Source organism: Rhamphochromis sp. 'chilingali', assembly GCF_963969265.1.
Source record: "Rhamphochromis sp. 'chilingali' genome assembly, chromosome: 6".
In the NCBI taxonomy this organism is placed as follows: Eukaryota; Metazoa; Chordata; class Actinopteri; order Cichliformes; family Cichlidae; genus Rhamphochromis; species Rhamphochromis sp. 'chilingali'.
The window spans coordinates 18,582,296-18,602,156 of NC_137933.1; the positions used below are offsets into that span (position 1 = coordinate 18,582,296).

General features: G+C 37.4%; 1 protein-coding gene across 1 annotated transcript in view; it reads right to left on the reverse strand.

Moving 5' to 3' along the window:
- LOC308398003 (glypican-6-like) overlaps nt 1-19,861 on the reverse strand; it is a 192,799-nt gene that overhangs the window by 141,959 nt on the left and 30,979 nt on the right. Inside the window, exon 3 of the mRNA XM_080884364.1 lies at nt 12,922-13,080. Within this exon, the coding sequence (XP_080740490.1) occupies nt 12,922-13,080 (159 nt within the window). The remainder of the gene's footprint in view (nt 1-12,921; nt 13,081-19,861) is intronic.

The following is a 19,861-nucleotide window of genomic DNA, read 5'->3' on the forward strand; positions in this document are numbered from 1 at the left end:
GCACTTCAGGCAAACAGGCCAAAAGATTCAATTTCAAACAGGTTGGGGTTCACCGTCTGATAATGGAACGTTTTCCATCTTCTAAGGTCAAAGTCTGCAAAAAGATTTTTCTACTCTTCAAACACCTGAATAAGACAAACTGGGAAAAGCCATTTTTACATTTAACAAATAATAACAAATAACAAAGTTTCCATTGTGAAATGATTTCTGAACTACATAAAAACAGCGTGGAAGCAAATGCTTTGGCTACTAGCCTTTCTTTATCAATTATATATAATAATATCAATTATTATTAATATATTGTTACACCACCACATCAATCACACATTATAGACAAATATAAAAAGTATATAAGGATAATAAAAAATGGTTCAATCAGCAATGCAGAATAAAAATCAGCCTTTCTTTCTAGCTCTGCTGATGTCAACTTGCTCTTACTGCAATCTATGCATATGGCATGACATGCCAATTACTCACTGTCACATCTCAAGTGGATGCTGAACTAAAATTATACCAACCTCAGAGTCCCCATATTCACTAGAATTTAAATGATGCATGGAAATCAAAAGGAGGTGAAACCATAGGAATCTATGAGGGAAGCATATCAGCAACTTTGCAGGAGGGGGGTAACATTTTTCATCTGTCGCTGCAGACGGCATGATCTCAGCTGTAGTCTGAGCAAACTCAATATCCTTAGGATAGGATTTTTCGTAAGTGAGTTTTCACAGCGTATGTGTTTCAATATGTGACACAAAGTTTAAATTTAATAAATATATTGAAGAGAAGAATCACATTGCACCACACCTATGGATTTCCTCCTCTTTTTTGCTACAGCAGCTTGTGGGAAAGGCATTCCTCTCATAGCCTCTCCTTGAAGCTCACCAGTGGGAGAGACTTAACAGTGTCCAGACCGTACAGAGCCATCCATCCTGAAGTGCAAAAGTGACACAGGGCTGCAGCCTGTGCCAGATGATGGAGGCTGCCACCAACTCCCAGCTAAAGCACTGCTGGACAGACCCCATTCACTCAGTCCTCGGAGATTTACCGTCTTCCTGACATTCACGTAGGATAACACAGGGACACCAAAACAGAGGTTATTTATTTATGAATACTTCCAGGAACCGTGTGCCCTCACGGTTTTAGATTTCATTAGAAGTGGGCATGCGATGAAAACAGGGGTTTCAACTTTGGGGTTAAATCAATGTATGGCCTGTCCTCACCAGCGTTCTGCTCTGTGTAATTTAGTGTCATCTCCGGTGTAATGAAGGTCTTGTACCATCCGATGCTTACCAAGTCCTGGAGTGTCCTTTGTGTCCCCTGCATTTTTTTATGTTCTGTTTAGTGTGTGCTCTACTAGGAGATGTCGCGCTCGGAGTACAGACATGGTGTCATTGATTTGTCCATTTTAATCCAAAAAAGTTTTCTTTGGATCAGCTTTTATGTTAATCCAGGGTGTGAGGTGCCAATATGTTCACTAAGTAAAGCTATAATACATCTATATTTTATTATTTAATTTTCTCTGTATTATTTTGGGCTCTAACCTTATAAAATGCATTAAGACGACTGTTGTGATTTAGTGTTATATAAATACAATAGAATTGAATCTTGTAATTGACATTTCATTTGACACTAAATTACAAAGCATCATTATTGTGGATTAACTCCTGTTTACAGTGCATATAGCAACCCCTGTAAAAAGTTTACTTTAAGCCTAGTCATCTGCCATGTCATCTGTAAACAAATTATATATTCAAAATAATTTAAAATAATTATTACATTTTTATCTGTTATCTATTACAAATTGCAAATTCTTTTTATTTTAAAAATATCTGCAAGATGTGCAATTATATATCAAATGATATGTGAATGTATTTTCTGTAAATTTCTTTAGTAAGAGCGTACAGAGAGTTCACACGCTTATGTCTGTTAAATGAACACACAGTTAGCCAAACTCAGCCAGCGTTTAGTGTGAAAATCTGGTGCAAGATCAAAGTGCAAACTCTTACCAGAATTTTGCAGTGTGCATGAAGTATAACCTCCTTTTTAAATTCATTCAGTGTTTAAATTAATAATGCCGGATGTTATATTATGCACAAAGCATAATGGGAATTACAAATCAGTCCACAAACTCAAATACTCAGTTTGCAACAATGGAGCCTATGTAATTACATGTGTTCATGCTATCACTTAAAATTACAGAAGCAACACAGGAGATTATAGCTTGTCAAGCTGTGGATATTAAGGATATTTAGGTAAAAAAATTTTTTAAAAAGCATCATATTTTAAAAAAAATGATGCTTTTAATGACAAAACTGCGGATTAGAATTCTAGTTCATAACTTCAGAGCTGAAGTGGGGGGATAGCATAATGAGGACCTTTGAGATCCTGTTTTGATGTAACTATTTGATGTCAGCAATGAACGGTGGGCATTTTCAAAGTTTCACTTGCTAAGTACTTCAATGAATGACAAACATAAATAATAAATGTAAAAGAATCTAAGTTTGTGATGTCTGGGAAAGTTAGCAGAGGTTTTATAAATCCATGAATGGTATCAAACCTATGGTTAGGATACAATGGCGTTAAATTCAGCTCAGAACAGGAGTAGCACTGTGGGGGATTTTTCTCTATAGAGGGGGAACTATGCACTGGAAACTGATGAACCTCCTGAAAAATACTTTGCTGTTAACATTGTGCATTAGCATAGCATAGCATAGCATAGCATCTTTATTTATAACGCACTTTACATCCAACAATGTTGACCAAAGTGCTACAAATATTAAATTAAATGCATACAGATTAAAAAGGCACATTCTTTAAAGAGGAATTAATAGCACTGAGGACCCCAAGTATCCTTTGTTGAAAGGCTTTCTTTAAGAGGGAGATGCAAAGAGAAGACACTGTGAAGAAGTGCAGGATACACCACAGTGCCATTCTCATTGAACAAATCCCCCAGTGTCATAGCAATGCAGTAAATACACAAAAAGTTGTTGACATAAAATCTTATTTAAAGGATAAATAGAGTGTGCTATTTGTTCATTTGAAACCCAACCATTTGTATCTCAAGCTTTCAATCCATTTCTTGACTGGACCCAATTTAAATTTTAATGCATCCCAACATGCATTCAAAAACTTAATTGAAGGTGGATTTGTGTGTGAGACATTACTATTAAAACAAAAAGTTACTATATGTTGGTTCACAGGCCTCCATCTTTCACTCTTATTTTGAAGTGCAGTGACTCATCCTCTAGTTTTGTTAGGATGCCTGGGTTGTTGACCCAGGGTTTTGAGTTTATTGTATTATTTATCATTTCTATTCTGTGGTTCCTTTGTTAGAGTTATGTCTTATGTCTTATCTGGTTTTGCCCCTCCTTGTCTCGTTAGGCCTGATTTGCCCCAGCTGTGTTTCCCTCCTGTTACCCATTCCCTGATTGCTCCCTCTGTGTATTTAAGCCATGTGTTTCTCTGTGTCCATGTCGTGATCTACCCTTATCTAGCTGTGTGTTCTGTCTGCGTAAGTGTATTTTGTATTCCTAGTTTTGTTACCCTTTTGGGTTCAGCATTAAAGCTGTGTTTTGAGTTACTTCCTGTTTCCGGAGTCTGCACTTTGGGTCCTTCTCCTGCCTGCACGCACGTCACATAACAAGTTTCCCATCACAGCTTGTTTTTCTACTCAGTGTTTCACGGGGGGCCACAACATCATATGCAAGGCTTCTGTGCTGACTACAAGGAACACATTCTATTGTCTCCCACCTCATTCATCCCTGCGTGTGTTCTGTGATCCACGAACAACTCCAATGCACTAAAGAAGTCGTGTAAAAGCTATCAAAATTTAACTCAAGTAGCCTAGAAAAACTGTCAGCTGTTCAGCTCATCTGCCTGTTCAAAATGACGGATTTTTGAAATTGATGTTATATCTGAGCAACTTCATGTGTAAATAAAATAAAGAGAATAAAGACAAAATCTCTCAAATTCAAAAAGTCCAGTTGTGCTTTCTTCCTATCTGCCAGCTTACACAGTCTAGCAGAAGCCTGTGAATTGGTAAAGATGACAGATTAGAGAGAATAGGGTGCTGTGTTCAAGTCAGTCTTGGTTTAAGTTGGGTGTGAAAAAGTGATTGTTGAAGAGAATGAGGGACACAACACCTCTCAGTGTTGAGCAGAGATCTACTGAGGCAGGATCAAAGAACTCAGTCAACCAGGGCACTGCTCAATGCAGACTGTAGTCAACCAACCACACACTCTAATCTCTTGCTCAGGTCTTGTGAGAGAACAGAAACGTATCAACCAAACTGAATTTAATGAGCATCTACCATACAACTAGAGCAAATAGTAAACAGAAAGGTAGAGACAGATATCTCAAACTTCTCTCCAGTTCTGCCTTTTAACCTCCTACAGGACTACCAATCATTATTTTGACATAATGCTCAATTACACATGTATAAAAAGGAGAACAAGAAATCTGAGTTAATGTAATCTTTCAGCGATAAAGCGGTAGCATGCTTTGCAATTATACCATATGAAAGTTGAAATACTGTAGCTCCAAGCAAAGAACAGGAACAAAATGACAGATTAAATTCTTATGAAGCCAGGAACTTACAGCTGCTGATATGAAAATTTGAGATTAAATTCTTATCATGCCGTTGACCCTCTGAAGTGTTGTGAGTCACAGAGATAGTTGAAACAACCTGGATCTAACCTTAACAAAGAAAATAAATATATTTTTGATGCATGTCAGGTAAAATGATTATTTACTTTGTGATTACTTTGCATAAAGAAATATTTAAAAATAAATAAATAAATACTGTGTTTACCCAGGGTAAGAGGTCATTTAAAGTTAGGGAGTTGGGGTTTAGGTTGTATATTCTATTTGGCATTTGGTAATTGACACTTATAAATAAATAAATTAAAAAAAACAAAGCATAATTACAAATACATACAGAATTAAATCAGGTAAATCTGTTGGTAAGTCACACCACACTACACTGATCTCATTCTCAGTGTCACAATAATCAAATTCACAGATTCCAAATCAGTTTCATTGTCACATTGTTACATCTTCCAATTTTACATGAATCTCTTCAGGCAAAGTAAACACAGCTTCACAAAATAGCTTTATACAGACAAGTGATTTGTGTCCCACAAGTATACTATGTGGGCAGTGCTCTAGAGGGTGTGTGTGTGTGTGTGTTCCTGAAACCTGGATCCTCTACCAAAGGGCTGGGAGTTTGAGGGGTCTGCACAGTATCTTCAATGTTCCCAGGCCTGCAGTGTTCTGCAGAGAAGCTGCCTGGAATCTGTTGGGGTCAATCTTTTGGTTTGGGGGTCTCTATTTTCTTGTGCTCCTCATTCCTGATGTTGCTGTCTTTTGGGATTTCCACGTATCACAGTGGTCCCCTGTATGTGTTGATGATATGAGTTCTTTTATGAGTTCTTCCTTCAGTTCATCATCCACTGTCTGTCTTCAGCTGCCTGAGCAAATCTTGGAATGCCTCATCTCGAGGTGCCATCTACCTGATGTATTCATGGATGTTCCGTGTTTCATCCTGGATTGTGGCTCTGACACTCATTCATACTCGCCATCCTGCTTTCCATTGCTCGTAGAGCCTGAGGGTTCTGGACTTTTGTTGCAGAGCCTGTTTTGTGGAGTTTTCATGTCTTAGCACCTGTGGTATCTGTCTCCTCCTATGGTCAGCTTATTATTCCAGCTGGGTATCTGATGACAGGTAGGACAAATGTATTGATGGCTTGGATCTTATTCCTAATGTTCAACTGGTTCCTCAGTACCTGTCTTACATTCTAGAGGTTGGCCTGTGGGATACCAAAGGTACTGGCCAGCTATCCTCTATATCTGCTATTTTGTTTTGGATCACTTTCCCTCTCTTTCTTTGTGTGTGTGTGTGTGTGTGTGTGTGTGTGTGTGTGTGTGTGTGTGTGTGTGTGTGTGTGTGTGTGTGAGAGAGAGAGAGAGAGAGAGAGAGTGAGTCTGTGGAGCACTTTCAATCTCAAATCACTTGACTGAGCATGAGGCACCTTTTATCATGGTTCATCCTCAGCAATTAATCTTTAACAGATGCGATGCAATTCTCTCCCTCTTTGCCTATTTCATACACAGAGTCTCTTTCTCCGTATTTCAGTGTCTCTCCAGCTTTTGCGCTCACATATAAATACTGCAAATATTTATCACATTTTGTGTGTCTAATTCAAGTTACCTTAGGGCACGTACTAGGCTAAACAGAGAACACTAATAAATTTTTGTGTGGGGAAAAAAATGGAGATTTGCATTATGCACTACAAAGCTGGTTGTGAGGTTCCTTTCTTACAGCCTGTTCTTTGTCTTGGACTGGAATATTACTGAACTTCAAATCTCTCTGGGAGAATATATGGCATACTGAGAGATGGGGTAAGAGGGTCCTCAGCCGGATTATTGGACTTGCAGAACACCCAAGCCTAAATTCTAGTGTGCAACAGTCATTCATGGCAGTAGGATTGCTCAATAATGCATCAAAACCCACAGGCCTCCAAGGGAAGCAGTCAGTAATCAAAAAGTAAGTTAAGGTTTTCATAATAGGGCCCTATAAATAACTGAGGACAGAAATGAGGGCATGTAAAATTGATGAGGGATGATTCAAACCCCACGAGGTGGATGGAGCTTAACGCAAGGAGAAGGGATGCGATGTTGAGTGGCCCGGTGATACGGGCATGTGTAGAAGGTGGAATTGCACGAGTGATTTGTGTCCCCAGTGTTACCACATAAACGCACAGATATACAATATGGACACTGCTCTAGAGGCAACGTCACTGAAATGGTGCTATTAATGTAGAAATACGCCCCTGCCTTCAAACTATTCTACTGAACATTTAAAACAACCTAGCAACAATTTCATAACCTGTGGCTACCTATTAAGCTTTTACAGAAGAAGAACTCTGCTGCACATTTATATTATTTAATCAAAACCAAGACTGCGGGGTCAGAAATTACATACATTTTCAAAAAAGCTTCAATATGAGCCAACAAAACTGTGAATTACAAGATCTTTTTAATGTGGGAATTCATTTTCATATATTTGTGCTCTCTAGAACTGATGTAAGTGTGTGATTCAAAGAAAACGACATAGTATAACAGTCTGAGATCTTGTCAATATGCAACGGTAAAGAGTGAAGGTTTATCCTAAATGAGCACTTGCAGAAAAAAGACACCACCAGACAACTAATTTATACACATGAGTAGTGTCCTTTATCTAAATTATGCATTTAGGCATTGAAAACAATCTCTTATCAGGCCTTCAGTCTTTGTCTAACAATTATACAAATAAGCTGATTTTACCAGTTAAAACAATAAAAACTGAATTTCTACTGTGCTGTTGTTCCAAGGACATGCAGGTATTGTCCTCAGTTGACTGCCAACCTGTCAGATGGCTCATTTAACATTTGGCAGTAACAAATTTGAAAGAAACTACCATTGATGTTTTTAGCTAGTAGAACACCGATTTCTCGCTTCTTCCAACTATACTCACTACACAGTTTTCAGTTCGTATCACACAGGGAGGATTTTAGACATGTATTCAGCCAAGGATGACAAAAATGCCCTAACTCAAGATTCATTAGTGTCTATATTTTGTACCGAAGGTCCTTCATTTCCTCTTCAACCTGCATAAACAAATTTATTTTAAACTAATTTTTGTTTATATAGTAGAATAATATAAAGTTAAATTAAGCAGTCATTTCATTTAAAAATATTTATATTCAAGGATGTTTATACAGACTAAGACGGAGTGTACACAATAGCTTTTCTTTTTTTTCCAGAAAGCCAGCATAGTTTTTCAATTGTTCACAATTGGATCGCCTCATACTTATACAATGCTAAAAACGGCAGGCACTCGAGGCAGTGAGCTTCTAATCTGCAGTGAGGAATGCGTGGTCGGCTGTTCACTTCACCCCCCAAAGCTAAAGAGGTTCATCTCTGGGTAAAAAACTGTTTGTCACAGTCCCTTCTTTACACAGCCATCCACTTACAGAGGCTGATGGGACCAATAACACACCAGCAACTACCACATTTTACTTGTACAAGTGCTAACAACAGTGGAGAAAGTTAATCCTGCTGGTTTTTGAGTACCCGAGCTAATGGAATTTTAAATACAGTCTAAGAATTGTTTTAATACTTGGATAAAAATCCTTTTCAGTCATTTAATCCCTAAAGTCTAGAGCCCTTGGACACCCATGGTTTCCTCTCTTCAGATGCTCTGTTAGGCCTTTACTGCAGCTGCCTTCAGTTGCTGCTGGTTTGTGGGCCTCTCTGCATTCAGTTTGGTCTTTAGTAACTGAAAAGCATCGTCTGTTGAGTTAAGATCAGCTAACTGGCTTGGCCGACTATCCCATTTCACTGCCTTGAGAAAGACAGTGTTGTTTATGCAGTTTGCTTTGGGTCATTTGGGTCATTATCCATTTGCACCATGAAATGCTGTCCACTCAGTTTTGCTGCAATTGGCTGAATCTTAGCAGCGAGTAAAGCTCTGTATATTTTTTACACAAGTAATCCTGCTACTTCTATTAGCAATAAACACTAATCACCTGGTTCCACTGGCAGTATACATGCCCATGTCATAACACTGTCTCCACCATGTTTGACAGATAATGTAGTATGCTTCAGATCATAAGTCTCTCCCTATCCATAATTTTACCAGCTATATCAGACGTTTCCTGACAAAGTCTAGTCTGACCCGCCTATTCTTGTGTGTAAACCCTCTGCACCTCCTCGGGAATGTTCCTGACTTGAATAGAGGTTGTAAAGTTTTTTTTTCTTAAACAAGGAAATAATTCTGCGATCATCCACCTTAGTTGTCTTCTGTGGTCATTCAAGTCTTTTGGTGTTGCTGAGCTGGTCAGTGCATTTATTCTTTGATTTGTGTTACTCTGCAAAAACGTATGGACCTAAATGTAGGTAATGCTTGGTCAATTACATTAGCAGCATTCAGCTACAACCAGACTCAAGCAACAGATTACTATTATTAGTTATGGAAAAAACAGTGCACCTACAATTTGTTTTTTCCATCTGACTAGTTCAAAAGAATACATGATATCTTTAGTTAGTGTAAAAAAGCAAGCCTTGGATGGCACAAGCAGAAACACAAGTGTAAATGGCATTAAACACCATGGAGCCTTGGTTTAAAGCCCTGTGAGCTCTAGCAGTTATACAGGGATTAAAGTGGGCCTGAACAACCTGGAACAACGTTCTGACACCTTCGATTAATGAGTAATTAAATAGGCAGTTTAACACTAAATACTATCAGGCAAGTTCATTTTTTATTTGATACAGTCTGGCAGTGCTTTCAACTGTTGTCACAGAGACAGTAAAGTCATGACTCCAGCTGCATGCCTCCTCTTTTCCTTCTTATCCGTGTCATGCACTCATGCTGTCGATGTCAATAAAGTTTCTGTTGCCGTATATCAGCATCTATCTACCTCTACTTAAGAGGAGAGAGCATAACTGTGCAACTTTTTCTTTAAGTGGCAGGTTATCTCAGATACAGGATTTGAAACAGCTCAACAAATATCAGTGAACACACAAACTGTTTTTGTGCATCTTGGTGCACAATCTGTCTGCTAGCTTAAGGTACAAAGGCTCTGTTTTCCAGGGAGAAAAAAAAACACTGACATGGGATAATTTTACTCTCAGAGATAGAGAAAGATAGAGGAAATAAATATAACAGCAGAAGCTGACAGATCATATTTAAAGGTAAGGACTGCTCTGCAAGTGACGTTTAATAAAATAAATATTTAAAGGTTAAAAAAATTAATTGAATCAGACAGTGGATCTGTATATGATGAAGTTATCTAGTTATATTAGAAGCACTTTCAAATTTGTTTTTCAATGAGAAAAGGTTACACTCCACATCCATTATATGTCCCAATAATTAACATTTAAGGGAAACTGTACATTAGCAATATTTGTTTTACTATCTTACATTACGTTGAATATTATTGCCATCAACATTTAACCAAACATTATCATTGCATTAATTAAAATATTGTTGAAAGCTGAATGTCATTAATAAGGTGAATCTCAATTAATTTTCAGAGAAACAGCTTTATTATCAAAGACAGCTAAGCTGAGCTGTCATATAAATGCTAAATGGCTTGTATTTGTATAGCGCTTTACTAGTCCCTAAGGACCCCAAAGCGCTTTACACATCCAGTCATCCACCCATTCACACACACATTCACACACTGGTGATGGCGAGCTACATTGTAGCCACAGCCACCCTGGGGCGCACTGACAGAGGCGATATGGTCAGGATTTTAAGTTATGCTCATTTTTAGGCTGCCGTTTCCCTCCGTAGGTTTTATGGTGGCGACAGAGCACGCTTACGAAGGCTCTGACTCTTGTATTTGCTCATCAACAAATCTTTTGTGAACTATAATTTGAAGATTTGGGTCATCATTCAGCCTGTATAGACACGTATAAACTGTTTACATCTCAGTGCTGTAATATAAAACAACCATAACACCTGTGTTTGATTCATGACATGGTTCTAGGATTTCAATTGTAGGAACAAATTACTTGAAGCTTGCCTTAATAATCTTTTAACATTCAATTACATACAGGCCATTATGATATATCAGTATTATGATACAGTAATACTATCTAAATATGTTAAAGCATCAAACAACATTATGTTATTAGTATGAGGTTGCAACAAGTTTAATGTCAATATCAGTAAAAAATGCAAACATTTTAGTGCTACCATACGTTATCAATATACTGCAGTACTACAGCTACTGGACAGTAATAGAAATCTAGATCTTTATTTCATATTGGGAAATATCTTTGAAAGCAGATTAAATCATAGATTTAATGTTATTCAAATGCCGTATTGGACAGTATGTGCAGAATAAACTGGGTAAACTGGGCTGTTTGCAGTGTTCTTTTACAGTTTACAGTTATGCAGAACTGGTGCAGGGCAAACTGTGGTATCCATGTGTGACACACTAATGTGTGATCCCATCAGAAGTAGTACTTAAAAGAAAGAGAGATTTGTCACCGAAGTGAACTATGTTTAATGAGGTAGTTGCACCCCCCAGCCTCCGGGTGGCGCATTGTTCAGTGAGACAGAATAGCGAGGTCATAGGTCCTCCTCTCCAATATGGCAGAAGCGAGGCAAAGAGAAACTTCACCAGTCGTCTCTGTCTCATCATTTCCCTGTTTTGCAGGTTTGTAACCGGTAAAACTATATTAAAACGGTTGTAAAATATTGATAAGAAACACAGCTAAATGTGAGGGTATAAATCAGCGGGTAAACCCTGTTATTTGTTACGTTTTATGAAGTAGAAGGACTGGAAAAAAATGCCAAAGCCTAGCCAGCCGCGGGCGCCATTTTGGTTTCCTTTCTCCACTTATTTCAGGTCGTTTTAGCTGAATGAGCTCCTTGTCGTGTCCTGATTTTGTGAATATGAATGTTAATCTGCTGTTGGCAGTGAAGAACGACTGTTTACTGGTTCTGAAAAGTGATTTTGAGAATGTTAAAGCTAAGCCTGCCAGCATACACATGACTCTTTCATGTATTTGTGAGCTACTAAGCTAAATTGGTTTAAGACCAAGCACTGGTATGTTGGTTAAAACAATCAGAATACATAGGTATTTGGGTTAAGAGTTAAATCGAGGTAAAAATGTATTTGAACATGCATTTCATATTGTTTTGAATTGTCATTCAGAGAGAATAGCCGAGTAAATGATTTGAAGGTCACTACACGTGAAGTACTCTTGTTTCCCATGAAAAGATCGTGGTATTGCAGCTTGAACGTACAGACGGTTTTATTGTTATTTCTGTTGTATATAGAGAATGGTGATGCTGCAAGTTAAAAATACATGTGATTGTATAAATAAATATGGCAGAAGCGAGGCAAAGAGAAACTTCACCAGTCGTCTCTGTCTCATCATTTCCCTGTTTTGCAGGAACATTTAATCTGTTTTACCGGCCCATACTCTGGGTCGGTTACACATGTTCATTACCATGGTCTATACTTATAAGATCAGACCAGAGATTCTTTGCATACAGTTTTTATTTCTTCTTGACTATGAAAATCAAGGTTAATTCAGACACTGCTTTAAAATAACCATCCAAATAAAGCAAAAGATCGCTGCTGAGTAACAGGACTCGGCTAGGAGTCAGTTTGCATTTAGCTGATGATATTCTTTGGTAACACTTGCCAAATTCCACATTTATACCAGCTTCATAGTGGCTAGCAATCAGACATCTGCCTTGATGGCTCATATAACATCTGCTTGTATATTGTAGAATGTAGATGGCTAAAATCAGAATGAGTAGGAAACCTCAAAAGCAGCATCAGACCAGGTCAGCTGATCACAGCCGGTTTAAAAACAAAGCACATGTACTGGAGCTCATATATATATTATTATATGATTTATTGCAGAGTGAGTCATTTCTCCAGACTGCACTGCTTCACCAGAACTTAGTATTCTCTCACCTGCAAAATCCCACTTTAACCCCTGCTTATACAGACAGGCTCATTAGAATGAAAATATTTTTAAAAGCCACATTAGTGCCATCTTTTACTGTCAAAATGTCAGTAGTTCACAGTGTATGTGCATAAGGAAGAACAACATCATAGTGAGCTAGAAAGCCCTGAAGATAAAGAAAATCCAAATAATGCAGAACTGTAGTGAAGAAGTCAAGTGTAATAGCAAGGCTCCAGAATAACCATCTTTAAACCAGATAAGCTCATTTCTTATTAATAACAGTCAAAGTAATAATTAATCATGACATCAGAAGTCTGTAGTTACAAGTTTGACAGTGCTTGTCTCAGTACATTCAGCTTGGAGAGGTGGTGTCTGGGATATAAATTTCTATGAATCACAGTCTCTGCATGTTAAATAGATAAAACAAATCAATCTACTGGAACTTACCATCAAACTTTTTATGCCTGGAGACAAATGTTGTTCTCATTTTGTGGCTGCTCTCCTCAACCAATTTCTCAAACTCCACTTTGCTCTGCTGGTTAAGTTTGTCCTCCATCTCTGACGTGCAGCAGGTGTATCCCTTAGGACAGACACGCAGGTGCTCACCTGAGGAAGACAGAGAGGCAGAGCGGCATTTTTACACACGTCACCGCCTCGACATTCAGATGCTCGAAAAGGCTGAACCGAGTCTTTGATCAAAATTCTCTTGTTATTTTGTCATTCTCATCACTGAGGCAATCAAAGTGGGCCAGACCGTAACAAACGGGGTAGGAAAACATTTGTCGGTCATTTGGAATCATGAATCAGAGAGTGTCTGTGATAGCAGAGCTCCTACACCTCATGTAGAATCCCCCTTATATCACAAAGCAAAGTGCTGCAATAATGACTGCTTTAATGAATATTATGTACATGAAATGAAAGGCACAGTGCTAAGTCATGTCAAGGAAATTTATTTATATAGCCTAACACCACAAATTGGTCTCAAGGCTCTTATCAGCATGCCCTTAGCTATGACATCAGCCAAACATTTAATTAAACTGCATGGATTAATTTACGATGTCTTGACTTTGGCACAGCAAGCTGTAAATGAACACTGACATATTTTTGCCATGGAAACAATTGCTTATTTACACATTCACCACATACCGAACAACATTAACATTCATTTCAAGTCATGCTATCTGACACATGATGAAGCTAACTCTCCATTCTGTTCTGCTCGTGGTTTTTATCAAAACTGGAATGAAATATTTGTCTTTTTGGCTGCCAAATGCTCCATCATGTTCACCAGCTCGTTACTAACTGTGCGTGTTTGCTCTTTTGTTCAGAGCAGGAAGGCTACAATGAACTTATCATAACTTTTTAGTTTTCCTAAAAACAACTTTGCTGCAAAGATGAGACCAAAACAATATCAAGTTGCTAGACTGAGAGATGAGAATATTGTTTTGCAGATTACGGCGAACAACTGTGTTGCACAGATGCGCTGGTATCCATGGTCACTGTTAGGTGCCGGGGAGCATCAGAGGCATTATAAGAGGCTGGCAAGCCAGCGAAAGATATCAGATGTGACTGTGTATTGTGTGCGTCTGTGCAGTTTTTATTTCCCACAGTCCATTAAAATGAAAGTTAATTTAGGCAGAGCTGAAAAACTCACACCATATTCTACATATCACAAAAATAACATTTAATATAAATGTTTAAGTTTCTCAATATTTCTTTTTACACTATATCTCATGCACTCTGGTGCGCTGTTGCTGGCATAAGAACAACATTTAAAAGATTTATTTTAAAGACTGATTCACTCAGATTAAAAAAAATGTTTTGGGCTTATTGTTATTTTACATAGTTGGGTGGTAAAATCACCAGCATTAAGGCTTCACATGCCACCTGACTACAGTGATATTAACTCAAGGATAGCAGCATTTCTTTTTGCCTTGCTCGCTTACTTTTTAACTTTCTACACTGCGAACAAAATTACACAGCAACCTTTAGGTATCAGTGAGAGTTAGTTAAGAAATACTTGTTGTAGTCCCTCTAAGTAGAAAATAAGAGATGCTGTGCGTGCGTTTTGTAATGAGATGTTTTACAGAGCCTTGGACTCTCGTCTTCTTCTACATAATTTGATTTTGAAGCATTAATTTAATAAACTGTGAAGTGTTTGACTATTACATCAGTTAGAGAAAAATTCTCGAGTCCACTCAGACGTCAGTGTATAAAAGTGTATACCAAACCAATGAAATGACTCCAAGATCCACAAAGAGAAATACTGGAACTGAAGGCCTGAAGAATTTTCAAAACTTGGAGAATTCACACTAGATTTTTTTTTTTTTTGTAAATGAGTAAAAGTTTTACTTTACTGGGTTTCGAGAAAGGTAACAATCACTTAATTATGCCACACATCTGAAAATCCTTTCACTGAAAAAGTGAGGGGTTTAGTCTCAGATCTGTGGATTATTCATGGTGAATAGAGTAGTTTTCAAAAATACTGATTTACTTAAAGGGATGAGGAAAATTATTCTGATGAAATCAATAAATTATATCTACACCCATAATGCACAACACTATCTGCAAAAGACCATAAAATGAGGTTTATTTATTCCAATAATTAATCATTAAGGAAAATATGTTTAGTATAAACTAAATGTATCAGTCAAGTATATTCAATATCACCAGACTTGAAATTTGACATTTTACTTGCATATCAGACTTACATGAATAATCTACAAGTAACTATGTTAACTAATGTTAGCATTTTGGGCATAAAAATGACCAAGCCAGAATTAATTTTCCAGTTAATAAATGAAATATAAAACCAGATCCACAGAAAAAACAAAAAAATTGTTTGCCAAAAACCGAAACGAATGCTTAAATGCAAACAGAGGCTTTAATCAGTAAAAGTGACTAAGAGCTCCATGTGAGTGGTGTGTACATACATCTTTTTTGCACAGAAGTTTGTACTTTCATACTACTACCCATTTTAAGAGGTTTTCCCATTACTAATAAACTAAAATGTAAAATAAAACTTAAAAAATGTTGGAAAAGTGTTGCTAAATTCCAAAATCTAGGCTTTTTTTTTTATTAAAAACAAAAATACTTATCAAATTGTGGTTTTTGTTTTTGTTACCTATAAAGTTGTTGCTGTGATCTTTGTGCCAGAGCCACACAACCTTATAGGAAAGTTTAGGGGGGGGGGGGAAGTCCTCCCACACAAGCAAAAGCTCAGCGTCTTAGTTTCTGTCAAACACTTAAACTGGTCCGAATGTGAGTTTTCATCTGGTTGTCTTCCTGCAACAACACACACCAGCAGTTATCATCACATGATTATATTAGTTTTTTTGCCCAAGAAATATTTGGGCAATTTTTTTGGAAAAAAATTACCATAATGCATACTGTATGTAATTGTTTTCTGCATGCATGCAGTATTTTATTTCCTCTTCTGCAGAGAGCATCAGACATCATTATTAGTTTTTTTTTTTTTTTGGTCTGGCCAGCAGTCACATAAAATATTTGTGTTTTTCCCATTCTATCTATTAACATTTGGGAAAGATGAAATGAGTATCGATTTATCAGTGGAGGACAGAACAGAGAGATTGTAGGATTTCCTCTGAGGAACACAATGCAGGCACTGGCAGGCACACTGACGCCCTGCATGCATATACAGTAAGCTGCAGATAAAGGAGCTGTGTATAGATAATGAAACAAGAAGATGCAATATGTACGTGCTGGCACTCTCAAATGTGCTTAATCCTTAATCAGTCCTTAGAGAGGCACCAAGCTACAGTAATGAGGTGCACCATCAACAGTTCAACACAAACTCGTTTCTCCAGAGTAATGCACAAGGCTCCGAGCCACAGCATCCAAACTCTACAACACAAAATAAGCTGAAATGCACCACTCACTTTCTATTAGGCGATTCCTTAAGGCTTTTTTGTTTCTTTACTAAGCAGCAATGTCCTATTTTTTAACAAAGTAACAGCTGCAGATAACGTCCACTACATTGGGATTCAATCAAGCGCATGCATATGGATTGAATCTACAGGCTGGCGACCTGTCCAGGGTGTACTCTGCCTCTTGTCCAATGACAACTGGGACAGGTTCACGAGGGAAATAGATGTATGGAAAGTTAATTAGCACAAATACATTAACCTGTAAATTTTACAGTAACTTGCTGAAAGCTGGATGCCAGTAACCAACTGTAAAAAAGGATTTGCAGGAACTTTAATTTACAGCAAATAAAGCTGCTGTAATTTAATTTACAGTAAAAGTAAACACCTTTAACAGTAAGTTGCTAGTATCCAGCTGCCAGTAAGTGAGTGTATTTTTATATATGGAATTTTGTTACAATATTTAAATTTAAATTGCTATAGTTTTTATTTATTTATTTATTTATTTTAGCTCAAACAATAAAAATGCAGCTTCATTTAAAATGTACATCTCTACCAAAGAAAACAGAGTTTGAGATGATATACTGATATAGTTCCAGTGAAGTAAATAGTTTTTACACATAAAGTTTTGGTATTTTCGGCTTTTCAGCCAAGACTCATGTCTTTTAGCTTGGGTTGCATTTAAGCTCTCGCTGACAGAAGCACGGGGTATTTAAAGTATCAGTGTAGTTCAACATTGTCAGTCATATTGTTTAAACAGGGACATTATTAAACTGAGGAGCTAAGGAATTATGAAGATGGTATCAGATGGCTGGCTAATGTCCCAAAGAAAGAAAAAGCCATACACCATATTTGGCACCTTAAATTACACGGGCATGAAACACTACTCTAGGATGACTTAGGCACAGAAATATAAACTTTTATTGTCATAAATGATGGATAAGCTGAGGAAAATTGCATTTTCTCCTCACTGTTATGTGAAGCTCTGTGACTCTGAAGTAAGTCAAATTCAATCTGAAGTTTCCGTTGATGCAATAAATGAATTTTACTTGTCGATCCAGGTAGAATACTACTTTTGGCCACTAAAGCGTTTAAAAAAAAAAGAAAAGAAAAAAAAAGAAAAGAAAAAAAAATCAATAACAGACAAAGCTGTCCTTAAGTGTGAATGACAGCTGAAAGGAATCCATGGTGCTTTTAGCTTTCATAGGCTGTGCACCACTCTATTCATCTCTCAGTCGTGTTTTGGTATAAACACATAATTTGACATATCCAACTACTTTCCTGTTTTGAAAACTGTTGTCGTAAACCAACATAAAATAGAAGTTTGTGAGAAGCAGGCACGGCGTGAGCTGCATGTTTATGATGCTGCTACTTTGAGTTTATCTCACATGTTTTCCCTTCTCTCTTTCATCAAAAGCCCAGTTCAATACTTTTATGCATAAAACTTTGCTGCACATTTTCCTAATGTGTGTGTGTGTGTGTGTGTGTGTGTGTGTGTGTGTGTGTGTGTGTGTGTGTGTGTGTGTGTGTGTGTGTGTGTGTGTGTGTGTGTGTGCTCTTTTCCAAAAGAAAAAAAAGCAAACATAAAAGCCTACCTTAGTGAACTTTGGAGGTAATTGTCCCCAAATCTAGATGGGATTTTGGCTCACTAGACCATATCTGTCCTGTTCTAGCTGGTTGCTTTGGACCCGAGATGGAATTTGAAACCATGCTGTCAATATGCTGCACACTTGTGAGATCACACTTGTGCAGTCTCTGTCAGGGAGAGTTAAACTTGTAAGACTCAATACCAGCAGTGCCAACAAAAATGAAGACATGGGGGTGGACACAACAAAAAGACAGGGATGGCAAAAAGCTCAAAGGTTCTTCTTATAAAAGTATATTTACTAGGTGAATAACAGGAACTAATGTGCCTACTTAGCTGGCAACAGCTCACTGACACCCACTTTCCACCTTTCTCAAAGCTGTAAGATACTGTATAGCTTTACAGCGATTATATAAATTAGTCTGGCCATTTGTAGCTGAACATTTAAATGAATCTTTTAATAAAAAAAGAGCACTTCATGCGCTGTGACATTTATAATGAAGCAACATTATGTTTATCTAACATAGCTAATCCATTTAATTCAAAATCATTTGGAGAGATAATAAAAAGTTTTTGTTTTCTCACATAAATAGTGTTACAGATTTTTACAAAGAGCTGCATGAAAGTGGAGCATGAAAGGGGTGGGGAGGGTGACACATAATTTCACTGCAGGTGAAGAGGGGCAAGCGGAAAAGTCGGGAACAATCCCAGCGCATATCTGTGGCATCTGTTAAAGTGGCCTGCCAAATCAGTAACGGCGCCACACCTTTTGCTGCTGCTGAAAGTTTTGGACATTTATTAAAAAGACATTAGTGTCTCCGCATTTTATAAATTCTCGATAAAATGTATTTAAAATGCAGCACTTTGTCTGTAATGCAGCTGCCTGTTCTCTGTCTGTAGCAACCACTCTGTGATCTTAAGTAATGTCACAGCTAAATTGTTAAACTTTTGCCTGAGGAGTACTATTTGATGCAGAGCATGTTTCAAAGGTGAAATAGCCGGTATTATCAAAATAAAAAAAATAATAAATAGAAAAAATAGAATCCTGTGATTTATTTCTTTGATAATCATTGAGCTTAGTTTTGAAGTTGGACTGAATATTTCTGAATAATTAAATGGAATAACACTTTTTCTGGTTTTCCTCACCTCTCACTACAAGCCGCATTCATTTTTCCACATATATAACCATAATGCACTTTAGCATTTTATTTGCCTTGCATACATATCGATAGCCAGTTAGCTTAATCGCTCATTATACTAACACGCATGTCTTTGGACAATAGGTGGAAGTGTCTAGTGTCACAGTCTAATACTGAGTGTCACAGAGAACATCCAGACTCTATACAGAAAGGCCCCAGCCAACCATTAGATTTGAATCATTAGATTTGCAGTGAGACAACAGTGCTAACCACTTTACCAAAAAGCCCTCAGCATAAATATTAAAGATTATACAGCATAAACAAACAAATGCATTTCAGCAAACGGTTGGAATTTTTGTTCTTTTCAAGATTTTATTGTACATTTATATTGATTCAAACATCACTTATCCGTCTCTTGGATTACCACTTATTGTGTTTGATATTGGCTTGAATAAAATATATCTGTCAACTCCTAATCTATTTCTGACATCCTAATAGGCAAAGGAAAAAATGAGTGTATAGTTTGACTTTGACGAAGTGAGCAGCAGAGAATTGCATACTGTATAGAAGCCTGTGGTGACAACGCTGACAGAAGTGCTAATATGATGGTGTTCTATCAGATTTTTCATACATAGAGAAAGAAGCCTGCTCCCATGCAAATGTAAAACAACAAAGTTAGCTTTAGGTCTGGCACATGCACTCACCAGCCTGATTCATTATACTCCTAACATGATCAAAACCATGGATGAGCACACACAAGCATACACGCACACACTCTA